The sequence below is a fragment of the Eretmochelys imbricata genome, chromosome 18 (genome assembly GCF_965152235.1).
Source record: "Eretmochelys imbricata isolate rEreImb1 chromosome 18, rEreImb1.hap1, whole genome shotgun sequence".
Lineage (NCBI taxonomy): Eukaryota > Metazoa > Chordata > Testudines > Cheloniidae > Eretmochelys > Eretmochelys imbricata.
This window is the reverse complement of record NC_135589.1, coordinates 17,324,504-17,346,322: the sequence shown is the minus strand read 5'-3', so window position 1 is coordinate 17,346,322 and position 21,819 is coordinate 17,324,504. Positions and strand designations below refer to the sequence as shown.

The following is a 21,819-nucleotide window of genomic DNA, read 5'->3' as shown; positions in this document are numbered from 1 at the left end:
CCAAATGTTAGATTTCAAGTGACCTATTCGAGAAAAGATAAGAAGATTGACTGATGTGGCATTGCACATAAATTACACAGCTACTCCTTCTCTGTATAAATGAACTAGTTTTGACAGTGTGTGAATTTCCTGCTTGAACTTTTATCTTCAGGTCAGTTACCAAGATGCTCTAAGGAAAAGGGGACTGCAAAGTCTATCAGAACATTAACAGGTCAGGGCAGCCCAGAGCTTGCCAACATCGCTTCTGGAGACATTATGCCCCAGCCAAAGATCCAGTATGGTTCAGTTTCACCCTCTGCTGCCCTTTCTTTACAAAGCTCTGTAGGACCGAGTCAGGTCCTCTCCCTGCGATTGACAACACAATGCCCAGCATGTCGCTCATGAATTTTAGTGATGATTAATGGGCAGAACAAAAAGACCTCACCCTCCCAGCAAACAGCAGAGAACAGTGAAAGGAAAGTGACCCTGTCTCTCAGGAGGAACGGAGGAGAACAGCTTTTTGCTTTTTCACTTACATTTAGGACTCAAATGGGCTTGTTTGAAGCCCAAAGGAGGCGAGATGAGAGTGGGGCCGATAGGCAGCATGAGGAAACCGGTTGCACAGCTAATTCCCATACAGGAGACGCTGACCTTGTCTTTCCTGACAAAAAAGGTGCATTTTTTACCTCAGAGTAACTAACCTATCCTGAGGTAAAAATAACTCTGAAAACCTGGCATTTTAGTTTTACTATGATGTGAACTCGCCAAAGTCACTCCCTGGAGGGGGTATAAAGCTGTTTATCGCATGCTAAAACTAGCATGTCTTGCCTTCAGTGGCTTTTTAACCTCAGGATAAGCTTATGCACGTTAGCTACCCTGAGGTAAAAAATGTACATTTTTAGCATTGAAGACAAAGCACTGGGAGGGAGGCACAGGCATCAAGAAGTGACTGACGTATGAAGCTGACAGACACCCCAATCATTGTATCCCTTTGCAGGAATGGGTCACTCTTACAAATCAATATTTGAAATATGGACATTAAAAGTTCGATTTATCACAGTCTCCTCCAGTACTCATCCCCCACAGAGGGGTCAGTCTGGTAAGGTGCTGAGCATCTTCAACTCCCACTGAAGTCCAAGTACTCAGCACATGGAAAACAGTCAGACCCCGAATCTTGGCCCCGAAGATCTAGAGGTTCAATTTCCCCCTTCCATTCTGGGATCAATATTTTGCACAATCACTTATCCGCTTACCCACACCCACATAAGGCAGAGAGTGAGAGGGATGGATGATTTTGGTGAGAAGGCACTGGACTGGGACTCAATTCCCAGCTCTGCCACAGACTTCCTGGGTGACCTTGGGCAAGTCACTCCATCCCTATCTCAGGAGTAATACACCTTCCTTTTTCTCCACCCCCTAGGTAGGCTGTGAGCTCTTGGGGCAGGGCCTATTTCTTACTGTATACTTGCACAGGGCCTAGCACAACAGGGCCGCAATCTCAGCTAGGATCTGCTACCGTAATACTAATAATACCGACACTTCCCTTTTGGAGAAGAGGATGAAGATTTAGTTCTGTTCAAACTTTTGGAGGTCACCCACTCTAACCGCCCCGTTCTCCTGGCCTCACATAAGGGGTGACCTTGCCTGCAACTACGCTGCCTTTAGAGCAGGCTGCTGACCAGCCATATAGAACAACGATGCAGGGGCCAGATGTCCTGAACCAATACATCTTGATTTGTAATCTAATTTGAGGTGCTTTGCTCCAAATACCGGACAGCAAGCAAGGTTACGAGCGTATTGCAAAAATACCCTGGGGATAAATTTAATCATTTCAATATTGCCTTTAATAACAATTTTAATTAAGACAGCCATTTGCAGCTGGGCCCATTTCTGCCCTGGAAATTCCAGCAGTATTAGATTTCTATAAGGTCCCCCCGACAGCATTAGGAGCATATCACTGTACATAAACGAAGCTATTCTTCTGCAACCAATATGCTGGGAACCGAAGTGCTGAGGGTACTCAGACTAAGCTCATCTTCTGTCTAGGAATTATTACGGCTCTCCCCATCCGTGTGCCACACTGACATTAACAGATTTACCCTGAACACCCCTGAAAGCTAGGGAAGTAACACTGTGCACTTTACAGATGGGGAACTGAGGCACAAGACTATTATGATTCACCCAGGCTCAGACAGGTGCTGTTGCATTACAGTGGCAACCGGAGACCTCAACTGAGGGTCCATTGCTCCGGCTCTGTACATACGCCTAGTGACAGATGGACCTGCCGCAAAGAGCCTGTAAACTACAAAACAACCACCAGAGGCCCAGAGGAGGTAAGTGCCACAGTCGAGGTGTGGCCACAGCAGATCGGGACAGAACCAACACCTGGGCTCCCAGTAACACCCCATCCGCTAGACCATGCGGTCTCCGTTGCAGTTGGGAACCGTACCCAGATCTTGAGTCACTACAACACCTCAAATGCAAGACCATACTTCCTCTGAGGCTACTTAATGATCTAAAAGGTGATAAAATTTGCTTCTGACAAACAAGTCAGTGTGGAAAAAAGACCCTGAAGAACAAGAATCCTTTAGGTAAAGCTCTGAGTGATCTGGATATCAGCAGACAACTACACAACCAGTTCTGGATTCACTTTACTCTCACAGGAAAGCATTAAATTGGGCCACTCCCAGCTGGGGATAAAAGAAATTCTAACAGGTGTAAGCAGCACAGACAGCTGCTCTCCGGCCAAATACAAGGCTTAGATGGATGACACTGGTGACTAAGGGATCAGGACTCACGCAAACCTATTTTGGGGACGATCCTACCAAGAATTTCAGTGAGTTAATCCGCCACTTCCTTACGGAGATGCAGCATACATGCCTCCTCCCCATACCCAGACAAGGGCAGATGCTTTGGTTTTAGAGGTTACAAAAAGTTCATGAAGCCACCCTAGGGCAAGTTTTCTAACTGAGGCCCCTAAATGGCAACCACAAAATATATGTGCCCATGTGCCAATGCTGTACTAAATGTGTGCTAAGTAAAAACCTGCAGAGAATTTCTAAAAACGTGCATTAAACTTTGGACCTGCCAATCTCACCTAGTATCTTCTTTCAGTGTCTGCATTGGCCTGAACCAAAGAATTTATAAATTCCACTCTTCCTCTACCTGCAGATGACACAGGTATTTTAATGAACCAAAGGGGAATTTCCTGGAAGGAGTGAGTTTAATACATGCACACGTAAATGCAACTGACATCACCAAAAACAGCAAATGGCTAAAAACTTGTCCACACAAATGTCATTTCTTTGGCTGTATTTAGATTTACAAGGGACTGTATTTTTAACAGCAATGGAGGAAGCTCAATGAATAAGGTGAGAAATATTTGGTTAGGAGTATGTAGCCTCTCCTTGGGGGCTGGAGAAAGTAAAAATCATGGCCTGTTTACTCAAGAAGCCTTTGTTAGATTTCTTCCAACACTGGGTCCGGGGAGGGGGGGGGGGGGTGTTGTTCTGTTGCCTTTTCAATAGTCATATCCCAATACAAACACTCAACACAGAGGGTGAAATCCTGATCCCATTGCAGTCAAGGCTTGTTTTCTCTGATCAGACTACCAACAGGAGAGTAATTATATGGTTATATACAAGGCGGTGGGCTCTGCGACGTGGACGTTAGTTCACTGGAAACTGAACTGGGAGTAACTCATTTCACTCAGGCCACCCAGACACCCTTCACTACCCAACTGACTAGGATGCAAACCAGCGACCTAGATGCAACAGGATCTATATCCAATTACCGATCTCCTGAGCCATCCAAATCCCACACGTCAGTTATTAAATGCAGCCCTTTTGCCTGACTCTTGCTAGTACTCAATAGTTCTGAATCATTAGTGGCTGGAGACGTAATTAGTGATGGGAACTGCTGTGCATCAGACTCTGAGCAGGATTGCCGAGACAATGTCACCCAGAAAAGGTCACATGATTTGAAATCTGTTCCAACAGATTGTTTCTGGGAGCTGCAGTCACAGGTAGAAGAAAACATAAGCTGAGTGGGGGGGGCCTGAGTGTACATATGCAAACCTGAAATGTCAAAGATGCTGCCCTGTCTTGTCAAGGGTGCTCTATAATATTTCGAGCATCGTAAATGAAAATAAAACTATTCCTGAAGCGCTGGACTGTTTGGGGCCAAAATGGAATTAGCTTGAGCTCAGAAACTACTTGAGCATCAAAACAACAGCCTGGCTGACACACAAATCCACTAAAGGAAGACAAAGATTTTAGATACGGAATATGAAAGACAAGGGAATGCTGAGAAAGAGGCTGCCACAGTACCATGGCCCTGGGCACTGCAGCACAAGGGAAGGGACAAAAGAGACAACGTGAAACAAAAGATACAAGAAAATATATGGAGATTATATGCAAAGCCCTACAATTAGGTTGTAGAAGGAGCCTGGCAGTCCCCCCTTTCACAGAGGGCCCCACAGCAGCTCTGAGCAGATGCAGCTTTTACACTTAATTGCTCACATAGGAAACAATCACATTATAGTGCCTTAGGTCATTTAGTCTAGCCCGGTGCATGCCAATGAAAGACTGCTCCCTACATTAAGGCTTCCTAGGGCTTTGGCTGCCATCTCCCTTGGCAAAAATATTCCTCTGCCTAACAGATCTCACTGTCAAGAGCTTATTCATGCCTTAATTTTCCATAGCTTATTTTCATGCTGTTATTCCTAGGAAAGAGAAATTCAAACACCTGCTAACGGCTTCTCCAGTGCCTCGGATGTTGTCTTAGTGCAGAATCTATGGAACAGATGTCTCAGAAAATGTCACAACATACAACAATACTAAGTTATATCGGAGGATTCGCACTGACAGCAGTTATTGGGGCTGAAAGCTCTGAACTCCTCTTTGCTAAGGCTTGCGTCAGAAAAGCAAAAGTCAGACTTTCAGAAAGGGAAATTTTGGTTTTTAATTTCCATTACCCTTTGTGTAAGCTCCTCCTTTCTATAATTGAGGAATTTTGAAAGTGACTGTCACATTAAATCAGGAAGCAGGAAGAAAACTCTTGGCTTATTTTAGAAAAAAAGAAAAATTCAGCAGATGAGAAACAGATACCAAATGCAGTCACACATGTATTAAAACCCAAAATACATTTTATTTTTTTCTCTCTCTCGGCAGATCATAATGTCAAAAGGTAAAATTAGGTCACAAGAGAAAATGAGGATGAAGATTTTGCCCCATGCCAGCAACCAAGATATAGCTATATAAAAACCTCACAGGTTCAACCCAATTCCAATGGTATAAACCAAGAAAAATTGAATGGAACAGGAAGGAGGTAGGGTTACTGTAGTCAAAATTAAGATGCAATAGGGCTAAATGAAAGAAGGTTGCAAAAGATCTGGCTCCAGGTACAGCTATTGACCTTTTGTCTCCTGGAATACCCAGTTCATGCTAAAAATATACCAGACAACACCCCCTTGAAAAAAGTAATGATACTCTCAAGGTAACTCCCAGGCATACGTTGATAGCACTCTCCATACGATAAAGAAATAACATGGAAATCAAGCATGAATGGCATCAGACTTCTGGATTTTTTAGTACATCTCTATGTACATAATATTACTCACAACCACACAACCTTGTTTAAGGCTACAGAGACCTAGATGGCTTCCATTTCTTTTTTTCTAAATGAGGGCTGCATAACATCCATTAACCTCAATAATTTAATCATGAAATCATGCAGCAAGAGACTAGATAGCTTCAGCTTGGCTGATTCATCGCAATCGCCAGGACTTTGATAAACACACTTCATTCAGAGCTGCCAAGTTTCAGCCAGAGGGAGACTTTAAAGATTATCAACACGATCAATTTTATAGCATGAAACAGCAATACAATAGCCATACACCACTGGTTTGCCAACAATCCCTAACGTGCCTTCCCTTCAACGTGGCTGCACTGCCTGAAAAGTGACTTATCTGTTGGACTTTATCTGTTGGACTTTAGCTTCTTCATCAAGAAGCTTAACATCTGAAGAGATTCCCTTTCCCTTGCTCCAGCAGGTCCCTAGCAGCATGCAGGGTTGGGGATGGGATCCCCATTCCTGACTCATTCATAGAGCCCTGCGCGGATCTGAATTTACCCAGAGTTCAGGGATTTTATCACCTCATAATAAATATGTTCATATATGAAAACGAAAGGAAACGTGTCTGTGGACTGCCCTGGCTAAATAAACATCAGCTCCTGCAAAATGTTGCAGCACTTGGCTAACAGCTTTACGAGTGTAATTTATGCCTTTTAGCTTCCATCAAATAAAATGTCTCTCGCAGACAGGGAACAGTTATTGATTGTTAGTGGAAAAATCATTTTACATTCAACCAGTGACTTGGAAAAAAAAACCCTCAAAAACCACACTGTCCACTGAATGAAAATTAAGTTCAATTTCTAGAAGGCCCAGGGACATTACCAAGTGCCAATATCAGATCTCTATGTGATGTCTCTACCAGGGTATTTACAGCCTTAGATGCAATAACTCAGACAGGCAGGAAAGGAAAGGAAAGAGGAGACATATCGGAATATTTCAAAACTTTAAAAACGGTTGACTCAGATAGTTTAGTTCTGAAAACAGGCAACTACTTGGAAGATTATTTTATCTGAACTGGTTTTCTGGTTCAGAAAACACACCTGCCATTGTGTCTCCAAATATATATAAATATATACATTTATGTGTTTGTTTATTTATTTATTTGTAAATTAAAAATGCTAGACTGGAAGTGTTTTTGAATGTTCTACAGGCCCCCCCCACAAAGATGTTCATCAGAAGCCCTTTTTTAAATGGCAGATTACTGTGCTGGGAATGATGCAGAGGCCCTGGGGAGAATGCCAAGTGACATATTTTGTTACTCATCCTTTGACATTACAATTAGCTCAAAACAGGGGCTAAGAAGTTCTTTGAGCAGTTCCTACTGGCAGTTTGCTCACATAGCCCAAGAAAGATCAATTATACAAATGAAAGAAAAACTCCATTTTCCTTAACAATTAAGAAACTTTTGGACAGACAATAGGAAACACAACAAAATCCAAATCCCAATTAATCTGATGGTGTAGGTTTGAAAGAACCAAGTATCTTAACAACTGAAAGATCTGATCAGAATTATTTGGAAAGAGTTTTAAAAAAAGCATACCACAAACAATAGCCCATACACCTTCTTACTGGTCCCATACACTCATCTTTCCACTCCTGCATCACATCGAATCCTCTCCTAGCCAACACAAACTTGTCAGCCAAATGTAAAACCAAAAAAAAAATGGCAATAACTGAAAACAGAGATCTTTTGTTCAGACATACCCTATTGCTTTGCAATTTACATTGTTCTTAAATGGACAGCACTGTTTGACAGTTAGGCCCCAAGTCGAAAATGGCTTCATTTTATTATTTTTTACAAAGGCAAAAACATTCTGGCAGTAATTCTAGTGTATTTTTTGCAATGCAAATATAGTTGTGTTGTGCTAATGCAGGAGAATCAGAAAAGCCTTAGCTACATTTGGATCTTTTTGGACTAGCAATTCCCAACAGGTCCTGCTGTATTACTGGTAACTCTGCTGGGAGCTGTAGCGAAGAGGGGCCTTGAGAGGGCCCAGGTATTTTCACCTCCATGATACCTAGCGCAAGACTAGACAACATGGAGATAAAAGAATATTCAAACTCTGTTGACACTGTAGCTTTCCATCACAGAGAACTTCACCTGTTGGCAATTACAGATCAGATATCTTATTGCAGCCAAGACCAAGCGGAGAGGAAATCAAAAAGGGCCCAATCCTGCACCACCCTAAATCAATGGGAGCAGAGCCAGACCCATGTGAACAAAAAATTCATGGTGAAAAGTACATTAGATGATAAAAGCCTTTCCCTTTTATAAATTGGAAATGTTATTTGTGAAAGCTATTTGCAGCAAGTCAATAGAGAGCGAGTGAGAGCTACGTGTTCCTGATGACCACGTTGAAAAGGTTGATGCAAAGAGGGGGAAGTCAGGGTGTGAAACTGGGGAAATTCATGCCGTTCATCAAAACACGTTACACAGACTCCGCAGTCAGCCTGAAATGCCCCTTGCTGTAGATTTTAGGCCACCAGCTCAGAGCTAGTCTAGGGTAACATTCGGTGCAGAAGTTGCTATGGTAAATAAGTATGCCTCCCTCTTATGGAATAGCAAGTAATCAGATGGGCAAGCTGTCACTCAGCTTCTGTATTAGAGTTAAAGTTGGCCTACACTGTAACCACTCAGGCTGTGGGCCTGATTATGAAAACAGCCTTGAGTTGCCTGTTACATGCCATCAAGAAATTATATGCGCCAATTCCATTATTCAGCTGTCCAAGTACCTGGTTTGGAGACCCAATCAGCTACCTAGCTGACTACAAAAAGAAAAGGAGGACTTGTGGCACCTTAGAGACTAACAAATTTATCTGAGCATAAGCTTTCGTGAGCTGCAGCCCATTTCATTGGATGCATTCCGTGGGGAGAGTTGTGCTTTCGGTTAACTAGAGGCTAAAACTGCAGCCACAAAATTTGTCCCCAGTTAAAGGAGGACACTAGCTAAATATATACAGCAATCTAGCATTAGAAATTATGTAATATACAACATGGTCCCCAACCTTTCCGTGGCCAAGAGCACATCCATGCCTTCAGAAGAGTGTGGCGGGCAGTAACGCTTCTCAGCCGCAATGCTTCTCCGCCGGAAGCGCACAGTGGCAGCATTTCGGTGACAGGTTCTCTGGCAGATGCGCTCCTCTCCTCTTTGTTCCTTGGTGCTGGCCCTGATGGCGGACACCCATAAATGCCCCGGCGGGGGCCATGGCGCCCGCGGGCACCACGTTGGGGACCACTGATATAAAACATTTCTCAAGCACTCTGCTATTACCCTTCCTCTATAATTCGCCAATCCAGGAGATAAGATCTGTTGCTAAAAGTATGTATATTGTTGGCAAATGAAGAATAGGAAATAGCCTGGATCAAACCCCAAGGCCCTGGCCCCCACTCACTTCATCCCCTCCTCCCTCTGTCGCTCGCTCCCCCCACCCTCACTCACTCATTTTTACTGGGCAGGGGATTGGGGTACAGGAGGGGGTGAGGGCTCCAGCTGGGGGTGTAGGCTCTGGGGTGAGGCCAGAAATGAGGGATTTAGGGTCTGGGAGGTGGCTCTGGGCTGGGATTGGGGATGAGGGGTTTGGGGTGCAGGAAAGGGCTCTGAGCTGAGGCATGGGGCTGGGTGTGGGAGGGATGTGGGCTGGGGCCAGAAATGAGAAGTTCAGGGTGCAGTAGCGGGCTCAGGGCTGGAGTGTGGGAGAGGGCATGATGTGCAGGCTCCAGGAGGGAATTTGGGTGTGAGAGGGGCTTCAGGGTGCAGGCTCCCAGCAGCAGTTACCTCAGGGGGCTCCCTGGAAGTGGTGCCATGTCCCTCAGCTCCTAGGCATAGGAGGGGCCAGGCGGCTCTGTGCAGTGCATACTGCCTCCACCCATAGGTGCTGCCCCCGCAGCTCCCACTGGCTGGGGTTCCAGCCAATTGGAGCTGCGGAGCTGTCACCTAGGGTGGGGGCAGCACACGGAGCGCCCCCGGCCACCCCTGTGCCTCGGAGCCAGAGGGACATGTCACCACTTCCGGGGAGCCATGTGGAGCCAGGTAGGGAGCCTGCCACCCCACCAACCGGACTTTTAACAGCCTGGTCAGCAGTGCTGATGGGAGCCACCAGGGTCCCTTTTCATCTGGACATTCCGGTCGAAAACCAGACACCTGGAAACCCTATAATCTAGGCCTGACTATTTGAGAAAGTCATCGGGAAGGGCCACTTCCTTTCCAGCTATAACCCACAGGGGAATTCATTCCTGTTGCAAAGTCAAGAAGTACTCTGCCACTGGGAGGAAGGAGGAGCTTGTGGTTAACCCATTAGACTGACTCAGGAGACCCGTGTTTAGTTCCCAGCTCTGTCACAGATTCACTCTGTGACTGAGACAGTTGCTTCACCTCTTTGTCTCGTTTTCCCATATGTAACTGTCTGTCTTTTCCCCCCACTTATTTAGGGTCTGTTTGCTATTTAGGTACAGTACTTAGCATTATGAGGTCCTTACCGCAGAGGGGGTCTCTAATCTACTGTAATACAAATAGATAATGTTATGCAGGTATCACCACAGTTACAGAGTATTCTAAGTTTTTTGCTTAGCATGTGAGCAAGTGCTCAGTCTTGGGATGAAATGTTGGATTGTTAGTTTTGTTACGCAAGGTGATTTGTAGAAGGAACTGTACAAGCAGCAGGAGAGTTCACTCTGCCTTGAGTTTCCAATGACAGTCCATGCTTGAGGCCGAGGTGCTCCCTGGGATCTGGGCAACTAGCATTGGGCTGATGTTCCTGAAAGAAGGGATTGCCTGCATGCTGTTTGGAACCACCAAGTTACATTTAGAATATCCCCCGACCCCTTGTCACTGATCTATCCTCCACTGGGAAGCGGACCTGCAAGGCCCTGGACATCTGCTACTGCTAGGAAGGGGGGCAACATTAAACCACCACCACTGGTAGACCAGGACGACGTCCCCCAGATGCAAATTTCTATGAATTATTCTTTGAAAGAAATCCAGATGCTCCCCACATCCATCCTAAGATGTTTGCAATAACTTCTATTCTTTGACAGGGTAACAAGCCTTGTGGATAGGGGGAAATGGTATACGTAGTATATCTTGACTTTAGTAAGGCTTTTGATACGGTCTTGCACGACCTTCTCCTAAACAAACTAGGGAAATGCAACCTAGGTGGAGCTACTACAGGGTGGGTGCATAACTGGTTGGAAAACCATTCCCAGAAAGTAGTTATCAGTAGTTCACAGTCAAGCCGGAAGGGCATATCAAGTGGGGTCCTGCACAGATCAGTTCTGGGTCCGGTTCTGTTTAATATCTTCATCCATGATTTAAATAGCAGCATAGAAAGTACACTTATAAAGTTTGTGGATGATACCTAGCTGGGAGGGGTTGCAAGTGCTTTGAAGGATAAGTTTATAATTCAAAATGATCCAGACAAACTGAAAAAATGATCTGAAGTAAATAGGATGCAATTCAATAAGGACAGATGCAAAGGACTCCACTTAGGAAGGAACAATCGGTTGCACACATACAAAATGGGAAATGACTGCCTAGGAAGAAGTATCACGGAAAGGGATCTGGGGGTCATAGTGGATCACAAGCTAAATATGAGTCAACAATGTAACACTGTTGCAAAAAAAGCAAATATCATTCTGGGCTGTATTAGCAGGAGTGTTGTTAGCAAGACACGAGAAGGAATTCTTCCGCTCTACTCCACTGATTAGGCCTCAGTTCTGAGAGGCACATTTCAAGAAAGAAGTGGACAAATTGGAGAAAGTCCAGAGAAGAGCAACAAAAATGATTAAAGGTCTAGAAAACATGACCTATGAGGGAAAGATAGAAAAAATTGGGTTTGTTTTGTCTGGAGAAGAGAAGACTGAGGGCGGACATGATAACAGTTTTCAAATACATAAAAGGCTGTTACAAGGAGGAGGAAGAAAAATTGTTCTCTTTAACCTCTGTGGATAGGACAAGAAGCAATGAATGGGCTTAAATTGCAGCAAGGGTTGGGCATTAGGAAAAACTTCCTGTCAGGATAGTTAACCACTGGAATAAATTGCCTAGGGAAAGTTGTGGAATCTGAGTCACTGGAGACTTTTAAGAGCAGGTTAGACAAACACCTGTCAGGGATGGTCTAGATAATACTTAGTCCTGCCTTGAGTGCAGAGGATTGGACTAGATGACCTCAAGGTCCCTTCCAGTCCTACGATTCTATGATTCTATTTACAAACCTTAAAAAAAGTTTTAGCCACTATCTTCAGCCAGGAAGCATATCAAGCAGACAAGGGCTCCTCAGGGCAATGTTGACTGTCATCAATTCCACACTGCTTATGAAAGATAAGGGAGATGTTACCATCTCACAAAACTACCAATTTTCTTATTGATAAACTATATTAGACTAGCTGGAGGTTTTTAGCTCTACAATTCAACTCCCAGATAAGCCATTAATGACTGAACAGAAAGGGCTGCTGGTTACACTGCTATTATTGACAGCCTGTAGGCTAGGACTTTATCTACAGTTAGTTATGAATTCAGCAAAATCTCCAGAGTTCTCTCAGTCAAACCCGGGAGGAAGAGACTTCAGTGGATTTTTGAACAGCCGCATATCTGCAGAAATACGCAGCTCCCTGTGCACATGCCTCCAATGTGAGGCTCACTAAGGTTCACGGGAGAGATCAAAGAGCAGTGAGGAGAGCAAGTTCCTTGTCTATTATTCCCATAGTTCATCAACATTAAGGTATCTTTGAAGACAATGGAAGCAGAGTTTCCTGTGTGTGTGTTTGCAGGATCAGGCTCAAAACTGGGTCTGAAAGGGAGGGCAGAGCACTCAGGCCTCATCCAGGTCCACGCGGGAACTCTGAGGCTTCCCTCCCACGGTCTGCCATCACCCCCGGCATTTCCTTTCCCATTGTACAACTCATAACGCGCCCACTTCTCACACTCTCCTTGCTCCGTGGGAGCTTCGCCCAAGTCAAGATAGATTAGAGGCCAAGGAAAGAACTTCTCAGAACTTGACCTAGTAATACAGCAAATACTCCAGCATTTGATCCTGGGATCCCTACGTTCTTTACAAACATGGATTTAGCCTCCTAGCAGTCCTATGTTGTTATCCCCATTTTGGAGATGGAGAAACCAAGGCAGAGAGTGGCAGTGACCTCCCCAAGTTCACACGGGGAGTCGCAGAGAGCTGGGGTTAAAACCCAGATTTCCCAACTCCTAATCTTGTTCTCTAACCATGCCCTTCCTATGGTCTCTAACCTCCCAGCATGGGTTGGGACTCTCTCACATGGGTTATCAACCTGGGGAACATGACCACCAGGCTGGCTGAGGATCAGGGAGAGGGGGTCACAAAAAAACAGCCATCACAAGGGGTCACAACTACCTCACCCTTTCCATATTGTTAGACAGGGGCCAAGTGGGAACTGGCTAGATCAGGGGTGGCCAACCTGAGGCTCCGGAGCCACATGAGGCTCTTCAGAAGTGAATAGGCGGCTCCTTGTCTAGGCACCGACTCCGGGGCTGGAGCTACAGGTGCCAACTTTCCAATGTGCCGGGGGGTGCTCACTGCTCAACCTCTGGCTCTGCCACAGGCCCTGCCCCCACTCCACCCCTTCCTGCCTCCTCCCTGAGCCTGCACTGCCCTCGCTCCTCCTGCTCCTCCCCAGAGCCTCCTGCACGCCATGAAACAGCTGATCTGGAGGTGTGGAGAGGCACTGATCTGCAGGGTGGGAGGTGCTGGGAGTGGGAAGCTGATTGGAGGCTGCTGCTATGTTACTGTCTCTCTTTGGCAATGTACATTGGTAAATTCTGGCTCCTTCTCAAGCTCAGGTTGGCCACCCCAGGCTAGATCCTGGCCAGGTGGGAGGAAAGTCCTGGCATGGAAAGCATTAAAAACCATAGCTCATCTGAGTCTGCTCCTTAACGTTTAAGCATTGATTCTGCTGCTCCTGTACAAAGGCATCAGGCCCATCACTAAAGAAACTGGCACTGGGTTAGCTGTCTAGGTCAACAAGATGAGAGCGGCCATTCTCTGTGGCGGGCCAGGTGGGAAGCTGGAGTGCAATTAACCGAGATGTGGCATAAGCCCAGAGAAATGATGCACAGCCCAATCAACGACACAGATACTGAACCGAAGCCAACACAGAACACATTAGGCGAGAGCTCCCAGACTCAAAATACTTTAAACAACCAGTTGCGATGGGTGGGGCAGCTAGAACCTTGGTGAGGGCAGGAAGCAGAATTCCTCCCACCTAGTTGTTAACAGCACCAGCCAAGTGCCCTGTGCTTCCTGACACTGGGAACCTGGCACCGCTCTAGCTACACCCATGGAGCTGTCCTAGTGCAACCCCTGAGCATCAGAGTGCTGGACTGGGGTAAGAAGTCCCGCTAGTGCAAATCACCTTTTACACCCAGGCCAAATCCCTGACACAGAAGGCCTAGGTCTAGCCACCCCATAAGCTTCGAGGGATGCTGCATGAGCGAAGCACTCTGACATGCCCTGCGCTGAAATGCTGAACCCCAAAGAGCCTGGCTGGAAGCACAGGAGCCAGCAAACTCTAGCTTCATTTTTAAATGGACCTGTTGCGCCTTCCTGGAGCAGCTAGTGACTTGCTGACCAGTCCCAGCACATACAATATTCAGGCAATACCAGAGCCAGGTTACAAGAGTAACGATCAGAATTGTCTGCTGCCAGGTCTCCTGGGGGCTTTAAAGGACCTTCAGGTGAATAGGTATTTCTGGGGTATTTCCAAAGCTGATTTGGGACCCCCCAGTGTGCTTGCCAGTGCTTAGGGCCTCTTAAATCCTCGGATTTACCGAGCCTTCGCACATACTCCAGTGCCTGTCTCGTCTCGGCTTAGCCACAGAGTTCATCCACGTGGGGTCCAGCAAGGGAGGGAAAGCGGATGGCCATTCGTTACACAAACACGTCCCACAGGCTATTTATGGAGCACTTTTCATCTGCAAAGTCACAGGGGAGCCTAACGATGGTGATATACTGGGGCAAAACAGTTCATAGGACACAGCCATGTCTCTGGGCCAAGCACACAGAGCTAACGGAGCCAGGATGGGAAGAGACACGGACAGCTGGCTACTGGTCCATGGGAAGAGGGGATGTCCCACGTCAAATTAACTCCCTCCTCCCCCTGAAGGCCAATGCAGTTCCATTGAGGGGACTGTGTTCTCTTGTCACCCAAAACGCCAACATTCAAATCCACCCCATGGGGCCACAAATAAGAGAGGTGGAAGTGGTGAAAATGTTGTAACAGAGCCAGCAGTTTCTGGAAATCGTTCCACTGAACCAAGATCATGGGACGCTGCAAACTCTGGTGGGCTCTCCCCCGAGCAGCTTCCTTGCTCTAAGTGTTTGTGCTCATTAACACCCAAGTGGGCTCAGTGCAGTATGTTGCCCGAGGCTTGAAAAAGTGTTGCTACGCTAGGGGCTGTTCATTTCCTAATCCTAAATAATCAAAAGATCCCCACATCCAGAAGGAGAAAGGAGATAAGAGGTTCTAAATATTAAGTCTATCGTAGCCTATTTAAAACAAACAAACAAAAAAAACACAGTTACAATCTCCTTTTAACATGCAGGCTTTGCAGGTCTCTGGAGAGCTGCCACAGGTTCCCTCTTCTACTTTACAGAAAAAAAATTAAAATGAATGATACAAGCCACATTCTCTTTGCAGCTTTCCCATTGGCACTGCTCAGGGTTCACTGATTCATAAGTAGGCAAGTTTTGTTCTTCGGCAAGGCTGCCCCCTCGTCTAGGGAATGTGCTTTTGCAGCCCAAATATCAGATGTTCAAGAGAGGCACTTAAAAAAAACCCACAACACCAGGAAGCATCTATGTGGGATCTCTTTTTTTGATTACTTCATTCCATTTTTTTACATCAGGGCTTTTACTCCATTCTTAACCCGAAACAAGACTACAGCAGCTAAGACATAAAAAGTCATGGAATTCCCCTTGCACCAAAACAAAGCTATACCTAGTCTCTCCTACTCCCAAATTGCAAAGCATCTCTTAATAAAATTGCTTCATGTAGTTTGGCAATTCCCAGCGTGAAGGTTGTTGCATAAAAACACGTACCTCACAGTTATATTACAATATCCTGCAGGGTAACAAACAAAAAAGCACTCTGATATCCTGCCTCCCTTCTGAGCCCAGTGGTTTGAAGAGTCACTATGTGTATTTCTGATTCATTTTTAAAATTGCAGCCTTCCACAATAGGAAGCTCCCACCCTGTGTTTCTGGAGCTACAATTTCTCTGACCCACGCAGACCTCACAGAGTAAATTACAGAGACACTGAATGTAGCAAACAGCATGAAAAACCAAGTGTGCAACCTAGATACAACCATTGTGCTTCCTTCTCTCCCTATTTAGACTCACGAAAGCTCTCTCACATCGCTGTTAGGTTTGTGCTGGGTCCCGTTTTGTCATCCATTCCATACCTGGAGGGACATAGCTCAAGCTAACGTATGCTCCATTTATTTGGGATTACTGTGGGTTTAAACACAATGAGAGGTACAGCTCATGAGCCATTCCCACACACCTCCCACTACTGTTAAAAATCCATCGTTCAATCTGTGCCATGCTCCCCTACCCCACAGCAGAACAATCCATCGCGGAAAGGAAATGGATGGAAATACGAGCCCTTTCCTACTGGACTGAGCAAAACTCGAACTCAAAACAAGCAAAATGAACAGCAGGTACCATGCACCCTTACACTCTGCCTGGCAGTGGCTACTGGATTCTCTTCCCTGCATCTTCAGAGATGACAGGACCATGGTGAGGGGGCCAATGGGGACTTTTCCTCCAGCAAAAACCCACTATGCCAAGCTGTACGTGGGACGCAAGCGGTGCGCAGGCCTTGTGCAAGCCCAATGCCCATGGTGAAGGTCACTCACATTGAGCCAAAAAGGACTGCATGAACTGGCCATTAGTCTGATTATGCCCAGCCTCCATCCTTCCTACTGCAGGCCACACTCATCTGTTGAGTCATGTCAAATTAGGTCTAGACCCTGCAGCGAGGCCTGCCCACATGGAGTTCACTGCAGGATTGGTGCATTCAACTGTAGGCTCTTTAAGGCAGGGACTGGGCTGTCATGTGTGTTTGTACAGCACCTAGTATGATGGAGATCTCCGTCCAGGCTGGGTTTTTGGGAGTGACCAGAATAGAAATAAAATAAAATAAAATAAAATAAGAGGCCCAGAGCTGAAGCCTAGGATCCAAGCCAGAATCTTTTCTGAAGTCCAGTGTCAAATAAACTAGTCAATAATGTTTCAGGGGCTTTCCTCCCCTCTCTCACTTTGTTTAACAAAGTCCTCTTTGGAAGCTAGAGACAGAAATTTCTGCCCTTGCAACAGCACAGATACAGGGCGGGCATGAGAGGATGGTGCCAATTTTAAAAAGCAAAAAAAAATTGAAGCTTTTTTGTTGAAAAAACTGAAAAACCAACAGCGCAACCATAGGACTCTGGTGGTCTTTGCAAACTGCCACGTGCAAAAAGAACTGTGTCTGAATTCTGGGCTAGCCAACCTTGGCTGCGTTCCTTAGATGCTTGCAAATGGTGCTATCCCACTGAAATCAATGGGAGTTTTGTCTTTGGTTTCAATAGACGCAGGATTAACACCCTCGTCCCCTGAGATATCGGTGTTAAAAGTCCCTCATAATCCCGATATCCCACCGAACACACATCATAACTCTGATACCATAACAAATATTTCCCTGAACACAGTCGCATCCTGTGAAAGCAATCCAAGTGCCTGACACACTACTGGGAGGAGGAGGATAGGATTAATTGAGTGTATTATGGAAGGCTGGACTGCAGAGTGAACAGGTTTTATGGAGGTAGCAATCAAAACAGGTAGTGACCTGCAATTCTGCTGCTTAACGTACGAGTCCCAACCAGACCGAGTTCAGAGGACAAGGCAAGTCCTTAATGCTGTAGTTAGGACTTGTCTACACATAGAGTTGTTCCTGATTAACGCAGTGCAGTTACTCCTGTTCTGGAATAAGAGTGACTTGTTCCTGTTCAGTTTAATGCACTTTCAAAGTGAGTTAAGATAAACAGGAAGGAATCAGTCTGGGTGTGTCTACACTGCACAGTATACCTGGGGTCTGTCATATGTTTATGCCCAAATACCCCTAATGTCCACACACAAAGCTCCTTAACATGCACCACCCCCTGGCCAAATCTGGGCTCAGTGGCTGACTCAGGGGAATATGTACAAGCCAGCATTCTGGTATAGCGTTTGATCAAGCCTCGTTCCCTCTGCATTGAGGTCACAGCTGAAGCTCATGTTGCCAGTTCACATTTAAATAGTCCATCAATACTATCCCATAATCCCGAGTCTGTCTGTTCTGGCCCTTCTATCTCCCAGCTTCCCACTTGCCTCCTATGTACCGGAAGCAATTCCCTGCTTTACATTCACTCACTGAATGTTTAACCCTCCATTTTCACACGAATTGCCAGATTTTCAAGCCAGCTAAGCCAGCTTGTTGAAGAACTGAGAAAATGGCCACCACCCACCATGCTGCTAGCTGGCCAGAGGAACACACCAGGAGTTTCGTCAACATGTTGTGTGAGGGCTGCAAGAGTTATGAATTTAGCAGGACTACAAGCAACATGCATTTATATGAAGTCTGGGAACTCCCTGGCTAGCTGCCTGAAATGCCCCATTTGTTGGCTGGCTGTGAGCATTTCCAACCAAGCGTCAGGGGATGGACAGGCAAGTTGGGATTAAAAACTGAATTCTGGGGATGTTCACCAGCAAACACAGTCACCTCATGGTAATCTTACACCTTCACGAGTTAGCGGAAGCTGCTGGCAGAATCAAAATGCAATGGGCCTCTCTCATTCAATGGCAGGACTCCTGTGAAAAAACAGGAAATTACACTAGCTCCATTCTCTGTTGCAAAGCTATTCCGAAGGAAAAAAAATATATTGTACGTAAGACAGACAATGGCAGGAAAAGGGTAAAAAACCCTCTCATCTCAAGCCTGAGAAAGTTCTGAGACTTCTTGGGGAGAAGACTGCCTCAGTATGGTGCCAAAAAGGACCCAGTGTGCCCAGTCCAAAGTGATTGTTAGAGTTGGCTCATGCAACTCTCTGTGCACTAGACTGTAAAACTGCCCCCCTCCCTGAGCTGTCTTGGTAAATCCAAGCAGACCAGGCAGGAACAGGTCCAACAGCTTTATTGGCATAGCTTCCAGCAGTTTGCTTCACATTGGCACCCTGTGCACCACTGCCCAATTCCAGCAGCTCAGGAGTTCACATTGTGCTGTGGCCTTAAGAGGACAAGTTGATCCATCTGCCTCCTTTCCCATATAGCATCCTCAGAAAAGACCACACGTTCTGTATACAGGAGAGTCGGGGAGAAAGCTGCCCAGCAGCCGCCTTGATTTAAAAAAAAGGGCGTTATTCTTGGGTGTTCCCGATCAGGGTCAGAAAGGATGGCAGAGCTGGCATTGAAAGGTATGCACGGTATATACAGCAGTGTCCTATGCAATCATTGCAAGTCCATGGGAACTGGAGCGCTGAAGCTGACTTGGGTCAGCACAGCCATTTACAGTAATTGTTTTTGGACTTGGGATCATGCAACTTAACGGCTAAGCTCTAAACCACTCTGCTGAATGGGATGAATGGTTACTTCTCTGTAGCATTGCAACAGACTAATTATTATATGTGGAGAGAGAACGCATTGCAGGAATCCCAAAGCTCATTTCACAATATTATCTGGTTGGATTGTCATATTAATGCAACCGCGAGAAATGTTCTAATCTTAATGGATAGCACAAGCCGCAAGGCTCAGAGAGACAGTCTTCTTTGACAGAATATCAAATGATTTGCATCATTTTGCTAGAACTCTGAACAGTGTCCATGCTGATTCAATTCCACAAACAGAACTTCCATTAACTCCAATGGGAGTCACTCCCACGCAAGGGAAGGGGGTACAGTAAGTCAACTATGTGTCGATTGCGTAACATACCAGGAGGCCTTAATCTTTAAAAAAAAAACACCCAATATAATAAAATGTTTGCACTGACATGAAGGAGAAAAGATTTTGTAAATGTGTCTTTCAAGGGAGGGAGGAGAGGGTATCTGGCTCACCAGAGCAAATACTCATCCAAAAAGGATTATGGGATTCAGCTACAGGTCAGACTGCTAGCACCCCACCTGCTATCCTACTGCCAGCCTCAGGGTCTTGTGCCCCTCAAAGCTTTGCAGTCAGAGAGGAAGGATGGCCTAATCGTTAGGGCACTAGCTGATAATCTGGGTTCACGTCCTTGCTCCACCTCAGGCTTTCCTTGACACCACAGGTAAGTCGCATCATCACTCAGCTCCCCATCTGTATAATGGGGACACCAGCCCTGCCCTGTAGGACTGTTGCGAGAATAACTATGTTGAAGTTTGTGAGGAACTCTGATACTAGCGTAAATGAAGGCCATAGAAAGGCCTTCGGTGGCACTGATGCACTAGGGATTTACTATTTGTATTATCGTAACGCCTACAGAAGGACATCCCCTGCACTCTTCCTCTCTACAGCTCACCCATGATCAGGCCCTCTGCATTCCTTTGACATTACTTCCCTCACTAAACAAACACGATTCACACACCAGAGGCCAGATTCTCTCTCCATTGCCCTGCCACCTCTGTAACCATTTACATCACTGTGAAGTCTGGGTGAAATCCTATCAACTCAGAATAGTAATGATTTACTCCAATTTAGCACTGGTGTAGACAGACCTACCAGGTAGAGTCTGGAACAAACTGGCAGGATCCAAGTACACTCAGAATTATACCTCAAACTCCAGGCTTAGCTACTGCAAGCTCAGTGGACTCATCCCAAGTGCTGGGTGGCTCATGGACCACAAGACAGGGAAGAGGAGAGGTTGAAGTTTGGAGAGAAAACTGGGAGGTGGTGAAGGACTGTTGTGAATGAATGCTTTTCCTCCCACCCCGAATCCCAAAAGCAACAGTTTTTATAAACACTGTGTGCCGCATTATAAACAATCAGGAACTGCATTCCACTATATAAGTGAAGAGGATTTGCATAGACAATGAGATCTAGTGGTTAGAAAGAAGGGGTGTTGTGGAGAGAGGGGAGAAAGAGATAAGAGAGCCAAGACTCCGGCATTCTTCTCCCTAATCTGGCAGTCTGTACCCATACATCCATGGGCAAGTCATCCAAGGCTCTGCAAACATTAAGACTCAAAACATCCTCTGTACAGCAATAGGTCAGTATTAAAATCCCCTTTTCACAGCTGGATAGTAGAGATTCAGAGAGGCTAAGTGACACTTCCAAGGTGGCACAGAGAAACTGTGACAGAGCTGGGAGTCTGTTCCCCATGACAGCATACACCCAGCAGTTGGGCCTTGCATTGTCTGCCTGTTACAGGTTACAGCAACAGTCGTGGACATCAATGAGAACAGCCTGGTATACCTTTGGATGCTTGATAAATAACATAATTGTGAACATTTCTCCAGAAACACTAGATGTCTCTGTAAATGCTAAAAAGATGGCTCCAGCACACAGTACAGAGTTAATCCAGGGGCCCTTTGCTGTTAAAGAGGCAGTACAGAGTGTGGGCCTGATTCTGGAACTCTTGCAGGCAATGGAACTGCCTATAGACATTCAGCGGTTAGACAAGAGTACAGTGCAAGATCCCGAATAGCAGAGCTGATTGAAAGTTTACATATTTCAAGTTTGTTTTGGTCTAAAAAGTCAAGCAAATTTTTGGCAGAAACACTGAACATTTAACATGACTTTTTCATGAAAATTCTGGTTTGTTTTTTTTCCAAAATCCAGAAATGTTTCAATAAATTACATGTATTTTAAAACAAACAAAAACTTTTCTTTTCCCCAACCAATCCTACTGACAAGAATACAGGCGCAAGCCTCACACTCTTCCGCAAAGCTCCCCAAACAGCTCCCTGGGACTTTTACAACTCAACATGGTTAACTTTCATCATCTGGCAAGCAGCCAAGGACTTACGGTCGTGAGTGGGCAGTCTCATAGCGCTCAAAGGCGTGTGAGGTGTCGTGCTTGTTGTTCATGTAACACTGCGTACACAAGTCATAATCAAAGCACACCTTGCACTTCCACCGCATGCCTCTGATCCCGTGCTTCTTGCAACAATCGCAGATGATGTTGGGATGGCGCACACCTAAAAAACCCAAATACACACACAACCCATCAGAGGCTGAATGCACTGGACAGAGCT

General features: G+C 45.7%; 1 protein-coding gene across 4 annotated transcripts in view; it reads right to left on the bottom strand.

Moving 5' to 3' along the window:
• The window catches only part of MIB2 (MIB E3 ubiquitin protein ligase 2), a 112,294-nt gene that overhangs the window by 47,350 nt on the left and 43,125 nt on the right, over positions 1–21,819 (bottom strand). For 3 of the 4 annotated variants that reach the window (XM_077837617.1, XM_077837618.1, XM_077837619.1), the window contains exon 3: positions 21,591–21,762. In XM_077837617.1, the coding sequence (XP_077693743.1) occupies positions 21,591–21,762 (172 nt within the window). Of the gene's footprint in view, positions 1–21,590; positions 21,763–21,819 lie in introns of those variants that run through there. The other variant, XM_077837620.1, reaches the window with a different exon arrangement.